The sequence below is a fragment of the Musca domestica genome, unplaced genomic scaffold (genome assembly GCF_030504385.1).
Source record: "Musca domestica strain aabys unplaced genomic scaffold, Musca_domestica.polishedcontigs.V.1.1 62, whole genome shotgun sequence".
Classification (NCBI taxonomy): Eukaryota; Metazoa; Arthropoda; class Insecta; order Diptera; family Muscidae; genus Musca; species Musca domestica.
In genome coordinates this window covers 2,659,078-2,680,267 of record NW_026712369.1, presented here as the reverse complement: position 1 = coordinate 2,680,267, position 21,190 = coordinate 2,659,078, and the positions used below count along the sequence as shown (strand labels likewise).

Genomic DNA, 21,190 nt, shown 5'->3' with positions numbered 1-21,190 from the left:
ACAAATACCAATTTTTAGACAAATCCGTGGAAAAATGTGGCAAAAATCATCAAAATACCTAATATTGAGATATACCGTAATATGAGGGGCGGTACCAAAACGTCGACCGATGTATCTCATTTTCAATACCAACCTTCCTAGATACAATACAAAATGTTATGCTAAATTTTGACGCTCTACGTCAAACAATGTGGGCTGTATCGAGCTTTCGACAGATAGACAGACGGACATCGTTAAATCGACTTAGAATTTTATCGAAGATATATATCAATCTGTACCGATCTCGATAAAATTTGGCAGAGATATTTTTTTTGGAGTTGTATCTGTTGTTCGGTATCAAATATATCAAATGAATACAACGCATGTGAGGAACTTTAAATTCCAAATCGGATTATATGCTTCATCCGGGAGCTATACCAAATATCATTGATGTGGAGTGCATAGTACGCATTGGAGGGATTTAAAACCCCAAATCGGATGAAGCATATATACCGGAGCTATGGCTACATCAAGACCAATTTTCTCCATATTTGATGTACGTGTTTCCAATATGAGTTCGGCCGGATGTGCCAAAATTCAGGTCATTTGCACTGATATTGATATCACAAAATGAGGTTCCTCGCTTCATTTCCAGCGCACAATGGCCACCAAAATCTCCGGATACCAATCCGTTGGACTATTGTGTCTGGAGTATTTTGGAAAGCAAGGTTCGCACTAAAAAATACCAAAGTTCCGATCACCTCAAGCAAGCGCTTCGCCGGGAATGGGCCAAAATACCGCAGTACAACATTCGGGAAGCGTGTGACGGTTTCATTGGCCGTTTGAAGGCCATAATACGTGCCAAAGGTGACCAATTCGAACAATTTTCCACATTTTTTGCTTTTATTCAATAAAATTTTTATTTGTATCTTCGTTGCAGTTTTTTTATCTCACCCTGTAAGTGTTCGATTTATCTTGTAATTTTGCCGATACCAATATTTTTATGTGTATTAGTTGGAGTATGAAATTGGAATACTTCGGTCGACTATATCTGATACCTCACGTACATTTTAAAATTGTCTAAAAATTATCACATATCTCATATAAAGTGAAGCATATATTCCAAACCTGGTAGGTCGCAAATATGTATATCATATCTTTTTAGTTCCGATATTGCTCAATATTGGTCCATTCCTTCAGAACCTACTCCGATGAGGGTCAACAATTTGAATAAGTAAAAATGTATTTAAATAATCGAACATTTACTGGGGTATACACCTAGCTGAGGGTATAAATTTCAGGATACCAGCTCTACTGGTTGGCTCAAATCCATATATTGTTTCACATTTAGTACATTTTAATACAAATTCCAAAAGGTACCAACATACCGCATTCCTACAATGTAATAGAAATCTTATTTTAAATTTTCAGTATTCCAGCTCAATCGATTCCCCCAAATCGAAATTGTACCAATTTTATTACTTTTCGTCCAGATATGTAAACATTTCGAAAAATACCTCTATATCTCAAACACGCACTCCGACAGTAATCTTTTCTCCAAATTTCAGGATACCAGCTCTATTGGTTCACCCAAAAAATAAATTGTACCAAATTTAGTACCATTTAGTACACATAAGTACAAATTTCCATAACTACCTACATCATACAATCCTGTAGAAATCTAATTTCAAAATATTAGCATTAGAACTCTATGGGTCCTACCAAAATTTTAATTGTACTATAATTTAGTACACATGAGTACAATTTTCCAAACCTACCACCATACCCCAAATCCCGCAATGCAATAGTAATCTCAATTTCCGGATTCCGACTCTGTTGGTTTTCCCAAAATTTAATTTGTACCAAATTTAGGACAATTTAGTACACATAAGTTCGAATTTCCAAAACTTCCTACTCACCCTAATTCCTGCAATGCAATAGTGATCTACTTTCAACAAATACCTCTTTACATCGGCCCTTGATTCCCATTTCTACACTCCGGCTGTTGTCTTTTTCCAAATTTCAGGGTACCAGCTCTATTGGTTCACCCAAATCCAAATTGTACCAAATTCAGCATACATAAGTACAAATTTCGAAGACTACCTTCATATCCAAATCCTTCACTTCAACAGCAATCTTAATTTCAATTTTTGATTCCAGCTCAAGCTGTTCAAATAAGTACAAATTTCCATAGCTACCTACATCATACACTCCAGTAGAAATCTTCTTTCCTAATTTCAGGATACCAACTCTATCGGTTCTCCCAAAATTTTAATTGTATTAAAATTTAGTACCATTTAGTACACAATAGTACGAATTTCCAAAACTTCCTATATATCTCAGTCCTATAATGCAATAGTATTCTTATTTCCGAATTTCAGGATTCAAACTGTATTGATTCTCCCAAATCGAAATTGTATCAAATTTAATACCATCTAGTAAACATAAGTACAAAATCCCATAGCTACCCTATATCATACAATCACGTTGAAATCTTATTTCCAAATTTCAAGATTCTAACTCCACCGGTTCTCCCCAAAATTTAAATTGTACTAAAATTGTAGTACCAATTAGTACACATTGGTACGAATTTCCAAAACTTCCTACATTCCTCGGTCCTATAATACAATATTTATCTTATTTCTAAACTTCAGAATTCCTGCACTATCGGTTCACCCAAATCCTAATTGTTCCAGATTTAGTACTATTTAGTTCTTTTTGTGCACATAAGTACAAAATTTGCTCCATTTCCCAATCCCACACTTCGCCATATCCCAATCCTACACTTCGTAATGTTAATTCCAAATTTCAGGATATCAGCTCCTTTTTATAGCCTATACCACAAGTGGTGAGGATATTATGTATTTGTGTATTTGTTTGCAACAGGCAAAAGGAAACGAGATAGACCCATAGTTCCTTTTGATGAGCTGCATAGAATCACATTCTGAGTCGATTTATGCATGTCCATCCGTCCGTCCGTCTGGCCAAGTATTTTTGTGAATAAAGTACAGTTCGCATTTATTACCAGATCCAGATGAAATTTTGCACAAATCATTTGTTTGGCCCAAGGACGAACCCTATTGAAATTGGAGATAATCGGTCAAAATGTAGATATAGCTCCCATATATATATCTTCGTCCGATTTGCCTTTTATTGTGCACCAAACGTGTAATATCAGCCCGAATAGTATGGAATTTTGCACATACAAGCAAATTAGGCCTGAAAATAAGTATGCCAAATTTGATCGAAATCGGTTCAGCTATAGCTATAGCTCCAATATATATTGTTCATCCGATTTGTTATTTTTGTCCTCCGCAGCCGTAATTGCACTCCGTAACAATGATATTTAGGGAAATATATCAAATACAGCTCAGACATATATTTACCAAATTTTATCAAGATCGGTTCCGATTTGGATATAGCTCCCATATATATCTTAATCCGATTTCAAGTTAATTGTGCACCAAACGTCTAATATTTGCCCAAACGGGATGGAATTTGGCACTTACGACCGAATTGAGTCTAGAAGCTAGTATGTCAAATTTGGTGAAAATCGGTCCAGATATAGCTATAGCTCCCATATATATTGTTCACCCGATTTCTTATATTTGTTCGCCACAGCCGTGATATCCAGTCCTTAACAACGATTTTCAGGGAAATATATGAAATACAGCTCAGAAATATCTTTGCCAAATTTTATCAAGATCGGTTCAGATTTGGATATAGCTCCCATATATAACTTCGTCCGATTTATCTTTTATTGTGCACCAAACGTCTAATATTTGCCCAAATGGGATGAAATTTGACACTTATGACCGAATTGAGTCTAGAAGCTAGTATGTCAAATTTGGTAAAGATCGGTTCAGATATAGCTATAGCTCCCATATATACTGTTCATCCGATTTGTTATATTTGTTACCCACAGCCGTAATATGCACTCTGTAACAACAATATTTGGGGAAATATATCAAATACAGCTCAGAAAGAGCTTTACTAAATTTTTCGAGATCGGTTCCGATTTGGATATAGCTCTCATATATAACTTCGTCCGATTTACCTTTTATTGTGCACCAAACCTCTAATATTTGCCCAAATGGGATGAAATTTGACACTTACGAATGAATTGAGTCTAGAAGCTAGTATGTCAAATTTAGTGAAGATCGGTTCAGATATAGCTATAGCTCCCATATATACTCTTCATCAGATTTGTTATATTTGTTACCCACAGCCGTAAGATGCACTCTGTGACAACAATATTTGGGGAAATATATCAAATACAGCTCAGAAATATCTTTGCAAAATTTTATCGAGATCGGTTCAGATTTGGATATAGCTCCCATATATACCTTAATCCGATTTCAAGTTAATTTGGTGCACAAATGGGTAATACAAGTCCGAATTTAAAAGATACAAATGCTTCGGCATTTTTTTGAATATTATGAATTTTATATTAAAATCATAGCGTGTATGAACTCGGAGCTCTACTAAATTAGGAAAGTGGAGTAGGGTATCATAAAGTCGGTCCAGCCCGACTTTAAGACTTTCTTTACTGGTTTATCCTGTTTTTATCCCTTTTTATACATCTCAATATTTCCATCAACACAAGATCTGTTGTGAATATGGTGAAGATCGGGCCCTTTCTTCTGGTACTTCCCCCCCCCCCACAAAGGGCATACCAGCTCTGTCGGTTCTCCCAAATTGAAATTTTACCAATTTTAGTATTTTTCGTCCAGATAAGTACACATTTTGAAAGCTACCTCTATATCCTTATCCTATACTCCGACAGTAATCTTTTCTCCAATTTTCAGGATTCCAGCTCTGTCGCTTCACCAAAATCCAAATTTAGTACACAATAGTACAATTTTTCAAAACTTCCTGCATACCCCAATCCTACACTCCAATAGTAATCTTATTTCCAAAACTACTTCCTTACATCGACCCTGCCTCTCAACCTTGATTCCCATTCCAAATTTCAAGTTTTTAGCTCTAACCATTCACATGATACGAAATGTTACGAAATGTAGTTCTTTTTAGTACTTTTCGTACTCTTATATTGCGAATTTCCAAAAACTAAATACAAAGGCTACGACATTTAGTACTTTTCGAACCATTTTAGTACTAATTTCCAAAAAACCAGCCTTGTATGACACCTTCGGAACAAGAGTGACCCTCCACCAAAATTTCAAGATTCTAGCTTCAGCCGTTTCGTCTGGGAGTTAATGAATCATTAAGTGAGTCGGACACAATTTGTCATTCTAATATTTCTAAAGAAATTTTTACAAATTCGGAATCATAGATTTATTAATTTTTCATTCAATAGGTCAATGTATTGCCTAGCTTAAAAACAATAAAACAAATACAATAACAACAACAACGTGTCACCATGATGATACTGCCGCTGCTACTGATAGATGATGATGACGATGATCCCACCAGTCATTCTTCTCCAGGCATGAGTGCAAAAACCCCAATACCGTTGCCCATCGACCCATTCCTGATAAGCGTTCCATGAAACAATGCCAAAAGCGAATGATATATAGAATGGAAGAAAGAAAACAAAAGGAGAATGTGCCTGGAAATGCTGTTAAGGCTTCTTCGGGCGATTGCATCAATTTCTTGTAGGCTATTCTTAAGAACGGTTGTGGAATAGATAGGGACGTGTTATTAAATTTAAAAATTAAACAGTTAAAAAAAAAAAAATAAATAAAAACAATTAATCCGGAGGAAAATCATGAAAATCAAAATATTATTGCTCATTATGGCTAGTTATGGCCTAAAAGCCACCAGCGGTTGTACTGAGAAAGTGTCGTAAGTCCGCTAACCCCACAATAATTTGTTAAAATTACCTAATTCCCCATCTCTTTTCTTTAATTTCACCCTACCCACCCCCTCCACAGTACCGTCAAACATCGTGTAACCTTGGTAACAATGCGCAAATATCCCGATCGTTGTGACTCTCTGGAATGCCCCTCAGGTTTGAATCCATTTGTGCTGCGACCGGTCAGAGAAACCTACACCGACATGGAAGAGGTCTGCTGTGAGGGTTATGAACGAGAAAGTGAATCTGGGTAAGTAGTAAGAGCAAGTGTGTGATAGCGTTTAATGGCCAGACAACCTAATTCGATTTTTTTTTGCTGTGGTGCCAATGTGCTCGCTATTTAGTGTTATCAGGAAATATGTGAGTCATTGGGTTTGGCTGGGTGGAAATCGTATTTTTTTCTGAACAATGGAAAGTGCAAACACAAAAAATTAGAAATTTGAATTCTAGTTTCAAATGTCTAAAATCGTATTTAAACATAGATTTTTTTTACAATTGACAACGCCAAATACCAAATTATGGCTATTTCCTTTGAGAGATGTTACCAAACCATTTGGAAAGTTAGATAAAAAAGTGAAAATTTTTTTTGTTTAAACATTTGACAAATCAAGGAAAGTTTTTTTTTGTGTAAAAATAATAGCTATTTCCGTATTTGAACCTACTTCAAAATATCTTCAATCTGGTGGTAGTTTATTGGGTGCCGGTAATTACAAAATGGAAATGGGTGGCGCCAATAACGCGCGACAACAAACATTTTTTCCCTAAGGAATCTACAATATCTGGCCAGGAAACTGAAGAGAACTTTAAAAAACAATATTTTTTTCTTAAGAAACAGGTCATTGAAAAGCAGGATTTTGACCAAGAGTAAGGGTCAACGACTTATTAAAAAAAATTAGTCCTTAAAAATGCCTATTATTTTCATTTTGCCTTAAACAATTCGAGATTTATGAACAGGGATTTTAAAAAAATATTCCGGAGAAAAAAAATTTCGTCCTGGCAATTTTTTGAATACCCTGCACCACTTGGAACAAATTAAAAAATTAATAAAAAATAAAATATATTAAAATTTTAAAAAAAACCAAATCTTGCCGTTATTTTGGGATCTATACGACGACATGGACCTGCATAGGAAACTTTGTCATAAGCCATTTAAATATTCAAATGCGAAATAAAAAAAAAAATCGGTGAACAATGTAGTTAATTCATCAAAATACCGATTATCGAGAGGTACCGTTATGTCGGAGCTGTGCGGAGTCCTAGGCCAGCATAGACAATTTTCTGTCACAGGCTGTAGCATCCATTACGAACTTCAAATATGACATATCAAACAATTTCGTTGGATATTGTACCTAAAATAGCCAAAATACCGAATATAGGGAGGTACCGTTATATCGGAGCTGGACCAGCAAACACAATTTTCTGTCACAGACTGTAGCATCCATTACGAACTTCAAATACGACATATCAAACAATTTTCTGTCTTAGACTGTAGTATTTATAACGAACTTTAAATGCCAAATTTAAAACAATTCTGTTGAATAATGTCGCTAAAATCAGCAAATCACCGAAAATAGGGAGGTACCATTATACATATTTCCCTGAAGTCCTCATTTTATGTTTAAAAAAATATCAGTCATGAAATATTTATAAAAAATTTATGTTTTTTAGGGAGTTCTCAAGAATATCCGCAATTTTTGTTCGAGAAATCTTACAAAATTGTACTCAAATAAAAAAAATTAATAAATAAATAAATAAAAATTGTGACTTGGGAAGTCCTGAAACTTTTTTTAATCCACCATTTTTGTGCTGCCATTTCTAAAAGGCTGTTCTTTTTTTAATGTCCTTTTTCTTGAAACTCTGACAAATTTAGTTAAGAAATATTCTTAAAATGTTTGCTTTTCATATAGCCGGAATATATTGGGCGCCAAGTTTTTTTATTGATTTATTTAATATTTTTTTTCCAAACGAAAAATATGTAGAAAAAAAATTATTATTTAGAAAGACCCTGAAAATATTTTTAAAAATCTATAAAAAAATGTTAGGAAAAAATCTATGGTCTATACAAATACAAAGAGTTGTTGAAAAATATTTAAAACAAGGGCCAGGCCAAACTTTTAATACCCTCCACCTTACGGTAAAGGAAACATTAGAGCCCACTATAACCCGCAGATACCAATTTTTAGACATATTCATGAGAAAATGTGTCAAAAATCATCAAAATACCGAATATCGGGAAATACGGCTATATGGGGCTATACAAAAACGTGGACCTATGCATACAATGTTTCGCCAAAGGAGCTAGAACCCATTAGGACCCACAAATACCAAGTTGTAGACAAATCCGCAAATGAATGTGGCAAAAACCATCAAAATGCCGAATATCGGGAGGTACCGTTATATGGGGGCTATACCAAATCGTGGACCTATACATACAATGTTTTGCCACTGGATCTAGAACCCATTAGGTCCCACAAATACCAGACAAATCCGTGATTTTTTTTTATCAAACATTCTAGACACAATGCCCGTGAAGATAAATTTTAAAATATAAATGCAATGTGTTGGTGCGCAAGGGGTTAATTGAAAAATAGTTTTTTTTTTAATATTAATTAAATTAATTTAACAGGAAAATGACACAATTTCCCGACGAGGACGAATAACCAGAGTGGCGGTTTTGGTAGGAAAACTGCATGGAAAATGCTGAATTACACAAAAACTATGCTAGCTGCGTCATTGAGGCGGGTCTTAAATGAAAGGTCTCGAGGAGTACTTTCTGGCTATATATGCCTTATATTCCCAACTGATTTCAGATAATCGAATTTTTTCGATTTTCTAACCAAAGTGGCGGTTTCGATAGGGAAACTGCACTTTGGAAATTGTGTCATTTTCCTGTTAAATTAATTTAATTAATTAATTTAAAAATACGTTGATTTATCCAAAAAAAAAATGGTAAAAATCATTAATATTAAAAAAAAATTTCAATTAACCCCTTGCGCACCAACATATTGCATTTATATTTTAAAATTTATCTTCACGGGAATCTAGACACAATACAAATTATTCTGCTAAATTTCGACGCTCTACATCAAATAATGTGGCCTGTATCGTGATTTCAACAGACAGACCGACGGACAGACAGACAGATGGACATCGTTAAATCGACTTAGAATTTTATCATGAATATATATACATCATGGGGACTACGACGAATATTTAAGGATATTACAAACGGAATGACAAAGTTAATATACCCTCATATACAAGGTGGAGGGTATAAAACATTTTAATTAATATCCACTTATTTTTTCCTGCAAAAATTATCCAAGGCCTGCATCGAAAATCCAACACCAATCAATTAAAAATAATAAATTTTGTACCATTTATTAACCTTTGTACTATTGTGGTACTAATTTCCAAAAATAACTCCAAATTTCAGGACATCACTTCAAATTGAATTGGTACAAAACTTAGTTCCATTTAGTGCACATTAGTAGGGATTTTCAAAGCTCCCTACACACCTCAATCCTACACTCCCACAGTAATGCCAATTCCAAATTTCAGTATTCCACCCTATCATACAGTCCCATAGATATGTTATATCCAGCTCTATCGGTTCACCACAATTCCAACTTGTACACATTTCAATACCATTTGGTATACATTTCCATAACAACCTGCATCATACAATGCAATAGAAATTGTATTTCCTAATATCAGGATTCCAGCCCTTTCGTTGCACCCAAATCCAAATTGTTCCAAATTTAGTACTATTTAGTGCACCTGAGTACGAATTTACAAAGCTTTCTACAAACCACAATCCTACACTCCAACAGTAATCTTAATTCCAAATTTCAGGATTCCAGTTATATCGGTTCACCTCAACCCAAATAGTCCAATAGAAATCTTATTTTTCAAGAAAATTTTCAAGATAACAACACTACCGGTTCGCCTAAAATTTAAATTGTACCAACTTTAGTACAACTTAGCACGCATAAGTACGATTTCCCAAAACTAGCTACATTTCTCAGTCCTAAAATGCAATAGTAATCAATCGGTTTACACAAATCGAAATTTTAGTAAATTTAGTACCATTTAGTACTTTTCGTGCACATAAGTACAAATTTCGAAAACTGTTTCCATATCCCATTTCCACACTCCTCCAGTAATGGTAATTTAAAATTTCAGTTTTTCAGCTCTATCCGTTCCTCCAAAAATAAAATCAGCGACCCTCATTCTAAATTCTAGCTCTACTGCTTCCTAAAATACAAAGGAAATCATACATGGTACCTTTTCATACTTTTCGTACCGTTCTGGTACTGGCCCTCTCTTACCCTTTCGGCCCAAATTTTCCAGATTCTAGCTTCAGCTGTTTGGTCTGGGCCCGGATGATTTATTAAGTCAGTCAGTGAGTCAATTAGTCATTTACTTTACTCGTTTTTTAATAAAGGTAGATTCCACAATTTGTATGCCCAAGAAGTCCTTGAAAAATATTTTCGAATATTTACGATTTATGTCGAAAATATCCTAAAAGTCCTTGTGAAAATTCTACAAACATTCCTAATTCTTAGCTAAGAATTTTTTGAATTATTCTTAAAAACAGTGACTCATTGTCTTCTCTTCTCCTCTCATTTCAGAGCCTGTCTGGCGAAATGTGTCGACTGTAAGGGTGGACGATGTATCCGTCCCGGTATATGCCTCTGCGCCATGGGTTATAGTAATCTGCGGAACGAAACAATTTGTGAGCCGGTGTGTAGTGAACCCTGTGTCAATGGTAAATGTATTGCGCCTGATGTGTGTGAATGCCAGAAGGGTTCGCACTTCGTGACGGGCAGTTCGAACGAGTGTGAATATGACTGTGACAAGGGTGTGGATTGTGAGAATGGTCATTGTAGTGCCAACGGAGAATGCCAGTGCAACGACGGCTATCGCAGGGATGAAAAACAGCAACGCTGTGTGCCCGTCTGTGAGGAACCCTGTTCGAATGCCATGTGTACGGCACCGAATGAGTGTACTTGCTGGGCGGGTTACAAACTACGCCTGGGTTCGATAAGTCAATGTGATCCGGTGTGTTCGAGCGGTTGCACCAATGGGGTGTGCAAGGCACCCGATGTGTGTGAATGCAAGGAGGGCTATATGAACTTTGGCAGCATTGAATCGCAGGGTTGTATTCCGGTGTGCCGGGACAAATGTGTGAATAGTTTTTGTACGGCGCCCAATCAATGTACCTGCTTCGAGGGTCATGCCTATCGTAATCGTTCGCGTAGCATTTGTGAACCCACCTGCCCCAAGGATTGTGAAAATGGTTTTTGCAGTGAACCGGGTCTTTGTGAGTGCCATGAGGGTTATGAAAAAACCGAACCGCATCGTTGTTCGCCCATATGCAAAGATGAATGTGTGAATGGTTACTGTTCGGCTCCGGATACGTGTAAATGTCATGAGGGCTATATTTATGCCGATAGCAAGGAGAAGGTCTGTGAGCCGCTCTGTACCAAGGGTTGTCGCAACGGCAACTGTACCTCGCCCAATGTTTGTACCTGTAATCCAGGCTATCAACCTCTGCTATTCTATCATTGCATTCCCATTTGCCGTAAACCCTGCATACATGGCACCTGTACAGCTCCGGACACCTGTCGCTGTTTCATGGGCCACAAGCCCAATCCCGCTAATCCAAATCAATGTGATCCGATTTGCAATTTTGATTGTGATCATGGCAAGTGTATTGCCCCGGGAACGTGTAGCTGTGATCCGGGTTATGAAAAGAAATGGGTGACGGGAAAATGTGAGCCGCACTGTCCCCAGAAATGTGTGAACAGCATTTGTTCGGCCGGAGGTGTTTGTCGCTGCTATGAGGGCCATAAGTTGCGTGAAGGATCAAAATCTATTTGTGATCCGGTCTGCAACCCCTCCTGTATCAATAGCAATTGCGTGGAACCGAACACCTGTGAATGCTGGGACGGCTATGAGGAGACCAAACAATCGAATCTTTGTGTGGCCCATTGTCGGCCGTACTGTGAGAATGGTGTGTGCGTGGCGCCCAACAAATGTCAATGCCACGAAGGCTATAGAGTAGCGAATGCCAGCACTCCACACAGTTGCCAGGCCATTTGCAAGGAAACATGCATCAATGCCGAATGCCAGCAGCCAAATAAATGTGTCTGCCTCGAGGGTTATCGTTTCCTAAACAACAGCACGGTGGAGTGTGAACCGATTTGTGAGCAATCCTGTGAAAATGGTTACTGTGTGGCGCCCAACACTTGTAGCTGTAAATCGGGATTTGTATCGCGCAATAATCCCGATACGGGATATAATGAATGTGTTGGCTTCTGCAATGAATGGAATTGTCGTGGTGGTAGCTGTTCCTCGTCAACGACGTGTGAGTGTCCCGCGGGTATGGTGTATGAAGTACTGCGCGGTATGTGTATGGCCGAGAGTGTGGAGAAGGAACGACTTTTTAATGGGTAAGATTGGAAATTTGTGGTAGTAGCAAGTAAAAAAAACTGTAAGTTCGGCCGGACCGAACTTTAAATATCCTCCACCATTTGGAACGAATTTGGCAATTCTCATAAACAATAAAATCCGTTAAAAATCAGTTAAAATTCTGTTAAAATCTTAAAATTACCGAATGTAGCTGTTATATTAGGTCTATACGACGACATGGACCTGCATAGGTAATATTTGTCATAAGCCATTACAATATTCAAATGCGAAACATAAAAATGCGAACCTAAAATTGCTTATAAGTCGATAAAATCAAAATAGCGAATATCGGGCGGATGTTATACGAAGACGTGGACCTGCACAGATAATTTTCTGGCATAGGCTGTAGTATCCATTACGAACTTCAAATACAAAATGTAAAATAATTCCGGTAAATAATGTCGCTAAAATCATCAATATACCGAATATCGGAGGTTCCGTAATATGGAGGCTATACGAACACGTGGACCTGCACAGACAAATTTCTCTCATTTTTGGATTTGTACGAAATGGTCACCTTTGGCACGAAATATGGCCTTCAAACGGCCAATGAAACCGTAACACGCTGCCCGAATGTTGCTCTGCGGTATTTTGGCCCATTCCCGGCAAAGCGCTTGCTTGAGGCGATCGACACTTAGTCGATTTTTAGTGCCAACCTTGCTTTCCAAAATACTCCAGAGACAATAGTCCAACGGATTCCGGTATCCGGATATTTTGGTGGGCATTGTGCGCTGGAAATAAAGCGAGGAACCTCATTTTGTAATCATTCTCTTTTTGAATGTCCAAAGTCTGCGGCTAAAATTTTTGCGTGCCCCAAGGCTTTAATACAACCTTCAGAATATTTTCGTGATAACATTCGGCATTTATTCTGATGCCACGCTCAATTAATACGAGCGTACAGCGACCATCGGCTGGCTGTTATGGCGGCCCACACCATCACCATAGCCGGCGCTTGAGTTCTGTTCTGGTGGCGAACCGAAGGTGTATATTTTCAGCTGACCTCTTTGGCAAGTAAACACGATCATTTCGCTTGTTTACAAACTGCAGGACAACGAATATTTTCTCATCGGAGAGAGAGAAAACCAACTTCGGCAGTTCACCACTCGGCACTCGGCCAAGCGTAGCAACTCTTTAGCTCTTTTGAGTCTATTTTCTTTCTGTTGCGTTGTATGTTCTTTTTGGAATTTAATGGCTTTACCCCGAGCTCATTTTTCAATATTTGCCGAATGGAATATTGCGATATGTTCAGCTTACGAGCCATTTTTCGGCCACTGCGACGCGGGTTGCGATCAAGTCGCTGCTTTTCTTTTCGAACCATTTCTGCTGATGTTGCTGTTTTCTTCCGTTCACTTCCCTGACGTCGGTCTACGCTACCAGTATCACGATAGCGAGCAATGGTACGAGACACAAAAGATTAATTCACATTTAAATGCTGGAGTGCTCTAACGACAGCCACGTGTGGTTTTCCAGCCAAATATAAAGAAATCACACTATCACGCTTGAATTCCATCACGACTAACTTTTTTCCTGGAAAATTCTCACCAAAATGCTTTTGTACGCTTGTAAACAATATAATGAGCTGTCACTGTAATAATTTTAACAGCTTTCGGGCGAGTGGCTTAGAAATGACAGCAGTCTGGTTGCAGTTTTTTCATCTCACCCTGTATATTAAATTTTGCAAACAATATTTGTTTGGCCCAAGGACAAACTCTATTGAATTTGGTGATAATCGGATAACATTTAGATATAGCTTCCATATATTTTCAAACGATTTTGAGTAAATTGGGCGCCTTATGGCTAATATGTGTCCAAATGACCCGTACATCCCACCGAATTCAGTCTAGAAGCAAGTATATTAAAAATCGTTTCGGAGAAAATCGGTTCTAATATCGAATCATCTCCCACATATATATTTCAGCCGATTTGGGGGTTTTAAATCTCTCACATGAGTATTATGCACTCCAGAAGAATGATAATTGGTACCGGAAATCAGATACTGCTCAAAAATATCTCTGTCAAATTTTATCAAGATTAGGATATAGCTTCCATATATATCATTATGCGATATCAGATTTATTGTTCACCGAATGGCTAATATCAGCCCAAATGCAATTAAGATTAATTTCGTCCTATAAACCAGTATTTCAAATTTGGTGTAAATCGGTTCAGATATAGCTATAGCTCCCACATATATGTGGTTTATTCGATTTGGGGTTTAAAGTCCCTCAAAAGCGTAATATGCATACAACAATGATCTTTGATACCAAATATCAAATACAGCTCCGAAATAAGTGTATCAAAAATTCGGACATAGCTCCCACTATATATCCTCAACCAATTTCGGGTTAATTATGCACAAAATGGCCAATAACAGTCCAAATGATCTGAATGTTGGCACATCGGACCAAATTCCGGATGAGAAGCAAGTCCATTAAATTCGGAGAAAATCGGTTCAGATATAGCTATAGCTTCCATATATATGTTTCATTCGAATTGGTATTTTAGCCCTTCACATTTGTAATATGCATTCGACAAAAATTATATTTGGTACCAGATATCTTTTAGAGCTCGGAAATAACTTTGCGAAATTTTATCGAGAACGGCAAAGATTTGGATATTTCTCCCATACATATCCTTAATCCGATTTCTGGTTTATTGTACAACTAATGGCTAATATAAGCCCAAATGGAGTGAATTTCGTCTCCGATATAAATTATTTTTATATAATCCTCCTCCAAGTGATATCATGCACTCTATAGCAACCTACAACTGCTCAAAAGCCAACTGTTAATAGATGGTATGAATAAATTCTTCTGTTACGGGAACTTTACTAAATATGTATAGTGGTGCATTGTCGGCCCCGCCCGACTTTTGACTTTTCCTTACTGGTGTTTCTTTTTTAATTTAAGACAAGTAAAAAAGCTATATGTTCGGACGGGCCGAACTTTGAATACCCTCCACAATTTTGAACGAATTTGGCAATTCTCAAAAACAATAAAATCCGTTAAAAATTCTGTTAAAATCTTAAAAATACCGAATGTAACTATTATATTAGGGTCTATACGACGACATGAACCTTCGTAGGTAACACTTGTCATAAGCCATTATAATATTCAAATGCGAAACTTTAAAAAAATCGATAAAGTTTAAAATGTCGATAAAATTTTAAATGTCCATAAAATCATTAAAATACCGATTATCGGTACCGTTATATGGGGGCTATACGAAGACGTGGACCTGCACAGACAATTTTTTTTGTCGCAGACTGTAGTATTCAATACGAACTTCAAATATCAAATTTGCAACAATTCTGGTGAAAAATGTCCCTAAAATCATTAAAATACCGAATATCGGGAAGTGGTGGACCTGCGCAGACAATTTTCAGTCATAGGCTGTATTACTCATTACGAACTTCAAATACTAAATTTGAAACGATTCTGGTAAAAAATATCCATAAAATCATTAAAATACCGATTATCGGGAGGTACCGTTATATGGGGGCTATACGAAGACGTGGACCTGCACAGACAATTTTCTGTCTTAAGCTGTAGTATCCATTACGAACTTCAAATAACAAATTTGAAACAATTCTGGTAAAAAGTGTCCATAAAATCATTAAAATACGGATTATCGGGAGGTACCGTTATATGGGAGCCTGACGAAGTGGTGAACCTGCGCAGACAATTTTCTGCCATAGGTTGTATTACCCATTACGAACTTAAAATACCAAATTTGAAACAATTCTGGTAAAAAATGTCCATAAAATCATTAAAATACCGATTATCGGGAGGTACCGTTATATGGGGGCTCTACAAACACGTGGACCTGCACCGATAATTTTCTGTCTTAAGCTGTAGAATCCATTATGAATTTCAAATACCAAATTTGAAACAATTCCTGTGAATAAATTCGCTAAAATCATTCAAAATACCGAATATCGGGAGGTACCGTTATGTTGGGGCTATACCGAAACGTGGACCTACATGGCCCATTTTCAATACCAAAAGTCCTGCAGACATAACATACATTTGAGCGAAATTTTATAAATCTACTTCATTTCCTTCGGAAGCTAGAGTGATTTCCACAGACGGACAGACGGACGGACGGATATTGCTAAATCGACATAGAATTGTATGCTGATCAAGAAAAAAAAAAGAATATATATATATATATATATATATATATATATATATATATATATATATATATAAGCATTGTAGCTTATATCTCCTTCCTTTGTATATATGCATTGTATATATTTCGCTATTTATATCCGATATATTTACTATCGGCATCTATGTAACCGTCAGAATTGACCTGTTCGTCTATTTCTGATTTCGCCGGGACTAAAAATATTTACGGTTTAATGGGAAATTTGACTTTTGTTTAGCACAAATGTTATTGTTTATTTCACCCACTAAATATTACTCTAGCCCCATGCTAACTTCCGCGTCAAATGGTCTATAATTGCGACCTATAGAACAACTGCAAAATCAGGAAATTTTTCAGTTTTCGGTCCATTTCAACCATTAATTCTAGTTTTTCTTAAAATATTTTTTCAATCATTCAAATATTCCAAAAATATATTTTAATTTTTAAAATAATTGTTAAATATTTAATTTTAAAAATTCTTTGGAATACTTCTTTTTAAAATATTAAAAAAAAATTATTATTTCATTCATCATTTTTTTTGAAAAATGTGCTTTTAAAAATTCGTTTTTCCCAAAACTATTTTAATAAATCCATGATTTTTCACCATACATTATATACATATACACTATGATTTTTTTACTATATTATTTTTAATTCTTTTTTACCACATTAAAAAAAAAATAAAATATTTCTTTTGAAAAAAGAAAATCGCCGATAAAAATCATTTAAAATAACTTTATAAATATTTTTAAAAATTGCTATTTTTATAAAATTTATTTTTTAATAATTTTTCTTTTTTTCTTTTCAAAAATATGTATTTATTAAAAAACTCATGGCTTTTGTTGACCGTTATTTTTAAAATTATTTCTTTAAATTCTTCCCTTTAAAATATTCTTTTAAATATTTCTTTAAAATTATTTAAAACAAAATAATTCAAAAATAGTTAAAAAATTACTTTGTTTTTTAAACTCTTTAAAAAAGTTTTTTCCCAAACTATTTTAAAAAATGCATTTTTTTTATTGTCCGTATGTATTTCGAATTATTCTTTTAGAATAATTGCAATTCGAATTATTTTATTTCTATTTCGAATTATTCCATATGAAATTAAAAATTGAATAATTTAAATTACAATTAGAAAAATTCGAATTACAAATAAAAAAAATCGAATTGTAATTGGAATTATCGAATTTCAATTTCATTTTCGAATCACTATTCGAATATTGAAATTTTAAAAATTAAAAAAAATCCAAATATTTCTTTAAAAAAAATTAGAAAATTGACGATGAAAAGATAATTAATTTTTTTTTTTGAATATTTAAAAAATAACAATTTTTGTTCGATTTTTAATATTTTTGAATTTTTTTCAAAAATATGTCTTTATTTTTAAAATAGTCATAATTTTTTAAAATATTCTTTCGATTCTTTCTTAAAAAAAACTAGATAAATAAAAAAAATAAATAAATAAAATAATAATAATTCAAAAATTGTTTCAAAAACACGTTTTTAAATAGTTTATAAAGGTTTATATACGGAATATATAGTTGCCTATGCCCCAAGCTGCCTCCTCACCAATTGTCTGCCTTATAGGCAAAGCCGTTCTTGAGTCAAAAACTAACACAACTTTCTTTTATATTTAAAGAGGTTTGAATTAAAAATTATTTATATCTATTTATAATTGGAATTCTCCAATTTCAATTTCATTTTCGAATCACTATTCGAATTTTGAAATTTCAAAACTTAAAAAAAATTCAAATAATTCTTAAAAATGTAGAAAATCGACGATGAAAAGATAAAAATTTTTTTTGAATATTTAAAAAATAGCAATTTTTTTCGATTTTTAATATTTTTGAAAAATGATTCAAAAATTTGTCTTTATTTTTAAAATAGTCTTAATTTTTTAAAATATTCGTTCGATTCTTTCTTAGAAAAACTAGATAAATAAAAAAAAATAAATAAATAATAAAAATAATTATAATTCAAAAATAGTTTCAAAAACACGTTTTTAAATAGTTTATAAAGGTTTATATACGGAATATATAGTTGCCTATGCCCCAAGCTGCCTCCTCACCAATTGTCTGCCTTATAGGCAAAGCCGTCCTTGAGTCAAAAACTAACACAACTTTCTTTTATATTTAAAGAGGTTTGAATTAAAAATTATTTATATCTATTTATAATTGGAATTCTCCAATTTCAATTTCATTTTCGAATCACTATTCGAATTTTGAAATTTCAAAACTTAAAAAAAAATTCAAATAATTCTTAAAAATGTAGAAAATCGACGATGAAAAGATAATTTTTTTTTTTGAATATTTAAAAAATAGCAATTTTTTCGATTTTTAATATTTTTGAAAAATGATTCAAAAAATTTGTCTTTATTTTTAAAATAGTCTTAAATTTTTAAAATATTCGTTCGATTCTTTCTTAGAAAAACTAGATAAATAAAAAAAATAAATAAATAATAAAAATAATTATAATTCCAAAATAGTTTCAAAAACACGTTTTTAAATAGTTTATAAAGGTTTATATACGGAATATATAGTTGCCTATGCCCCAAGCTACCTCCTCACCAATTGTCTGCCTTACAGGCAAAGCCGTCCTTGAGTCAAAAATAGTTAAACTTACACGATTTTCTTTTATATCTAAAGAATTTTGAATTAAAAATTATTTATATCTGCTTTAAAAATCTGCATGTATAGCTTCGATAATCCTGCATAAACATTTCTTTGAAAATTAAGGCATATAGGTAGTGAGAGATAGTTCATCTACAAAATTCTTTAATTTCTTATAAATTCCCTAATTCCCCAGGGGTGTTCCCGTTTCACGCTGGACCATAGCCACTGTGGCCATTATCCTGTTCGCTGTGTGTGTTTTGGCGCTGATTTTGATATTCCGTGAAATTGCCCATCGGAGAGTGCACGACAAGCAGCATGTGCGTTTAATTGAAAATCCTTCATTTGGTGTTCTACTGCCCAATGATCGCCTAGAGCATGAGGACGAAGATCGTTCCGATACCACACATGAATTGAGTACTTAATGGTGGAATCTCCCGGCAGAGAGCGGATCAATGTATATGAATTATGAGAAACAAGACTCAAAATTTTGAAATTAAAAATTTTAAAAATACAATTTTTTGAAAAATTTTATTTTATTATTTCCTATTTAATTTTTCGAAATCATATATATATTGCCATATATATAAGAAATTTTCAAAAATTTTGAAAATACATATTTTTGAAACTTTTTGTTGTTTTTTATTTATTTTTTCAAAATCATTTTTCTATTGCCAATTATATAAGAAATTTCCAAAATTTTTAAAAATAAATATATTGAAACTTTTTGTTGTTTTTTATTATTTTTTTAATATATCTATTGCCATATATATAAGAAATTTTCAAAAATTTTGCAAGTACATTTTTTGAAACTTTTTATTGTTTTTTAATATTTTTATATTTAATTTCTCGAAATTATACATATCTATTGCTATTTATATATGAGTATATCACTTGGTATATTGGGGGTTTTCTTTAATTTCTTTAATTTTCGTTACATATATATACATCCACGCATACACACAAATACATTACATGGTAAACACATTATCACACTTAACTTTAAATTAATCGTTTATACTTTAAGTACATTTTTTATTTTTGATTTTTTTTTATTAAACATATTTGTTTTAATTTATAATTAAATATCTTCGATTTCGTTTTGTGTTTTGTTTTTTTTTAATAAATAATAAATAAAATGCTTGGCATTAAATTATTTTATTATAATACTATTGTTTTGTTTTTATATATATGTATATAAATTGCATTTGTTAAATTATTAAATCATAACTTAATTATCTGTACACATAAATTGACTATATTAATTAGGGTAGGGTATCGTGGAGGTCTTAAATGGGCTTCTTTCTAAGAGAGTTTAAAAGTCCAGACAATGGTTTCACTTTTTAGGTTCGGGTTAAAAGTTGAAGCCAGACGAGTCTGGTCGTCTTAGATGGATCGCCCGTAAAATACTGAGTCTTGCTAACGCTCTTAAATAAATTTTTTCTCACACTCATCACGTATTTTGGTCTGGTCTCAAATTGGTCGACCCCGTCTGGTTTACGGATTTAACATACAAAGGTCAATGTGATGCCTACTTTCAGGAGAAAGACAATTTGTCATCAGTCTATTTAAAGAATAGATCAAAATTCCCATGCGACCCAAAACTGATCGCAAATCGATTTTCAACAAATTTGACGAATGCTTTCTTAGCTCTAGTACCAAATACCAAATACGATATAAATACTGCGACGTTCCAGGCTTGGACTACATTGGTTACTTCCATCAATTTTTATGAAATATGTGATAATTTTCAGAAAATGCTAAAATGTGCGCGAGGTGCCAGATATAGTCGACCGACGTATTCAATTTTCACACTTCATGTAATACAGATAAAAATATTGGTATGGGCAAAATTACAAAAAAATCGAACATTTATATACAATTTTATGCGGAATCATAAATTCGATATTCATGTCAGGTTTCTGGTTGAGAGAAATATTTAGATACAGCAAGTTGTAAAGAATCGCTGACTTTTTTTTCTCAAGTTATGACAGATAAAAGTATTAACAATTGCGATCCTTTGTTGCTGGGGTACCAGAAAGGGGTTCGCAGATATATATATCATCTTCACAACAGATCATGTGTTAGCAAAAATGTGTGTGTGTGTAAAATTTGAAGTGAATTGAATGCTTGATTCGCTTTATTTGAGCGTTTT

General features: G+C 34.1%; 1 protein-coding gene across 1 annotated transcript; it reads left to right on the top strand.

Annotated features, from left to right (window-relative positions):
* Nucleotides 1-5,520: 5,520 nt before the first annotated feature.
* On the top strand, nucleotides 5,521-19,986 carry LOC101887405 (tenascin). The gene is made up of 4 exons (XM_005185649.4): nucleotides 5,521-5,787; nucleotides 5,877-6,047; nucleotides 10,432-12,255; nucleotides 19,232-19,986. The coding sequence occupies exons 1-4, from the start codon at nucleotides 5,711-5,713 to the stop codon at nucleotides 19,458-19,460; spliced, it is 2,301 nt and encodes a 766-aa protein (XP_005185706.2). The 5' UTR covers nucleotides 5,521-5,710; the 3' UTR covers nucleotides 19,461-19,986.
* The last annotated feature ends 1,204 nt before the right edge of the window (nucleotides 19,987-21,190 follow it).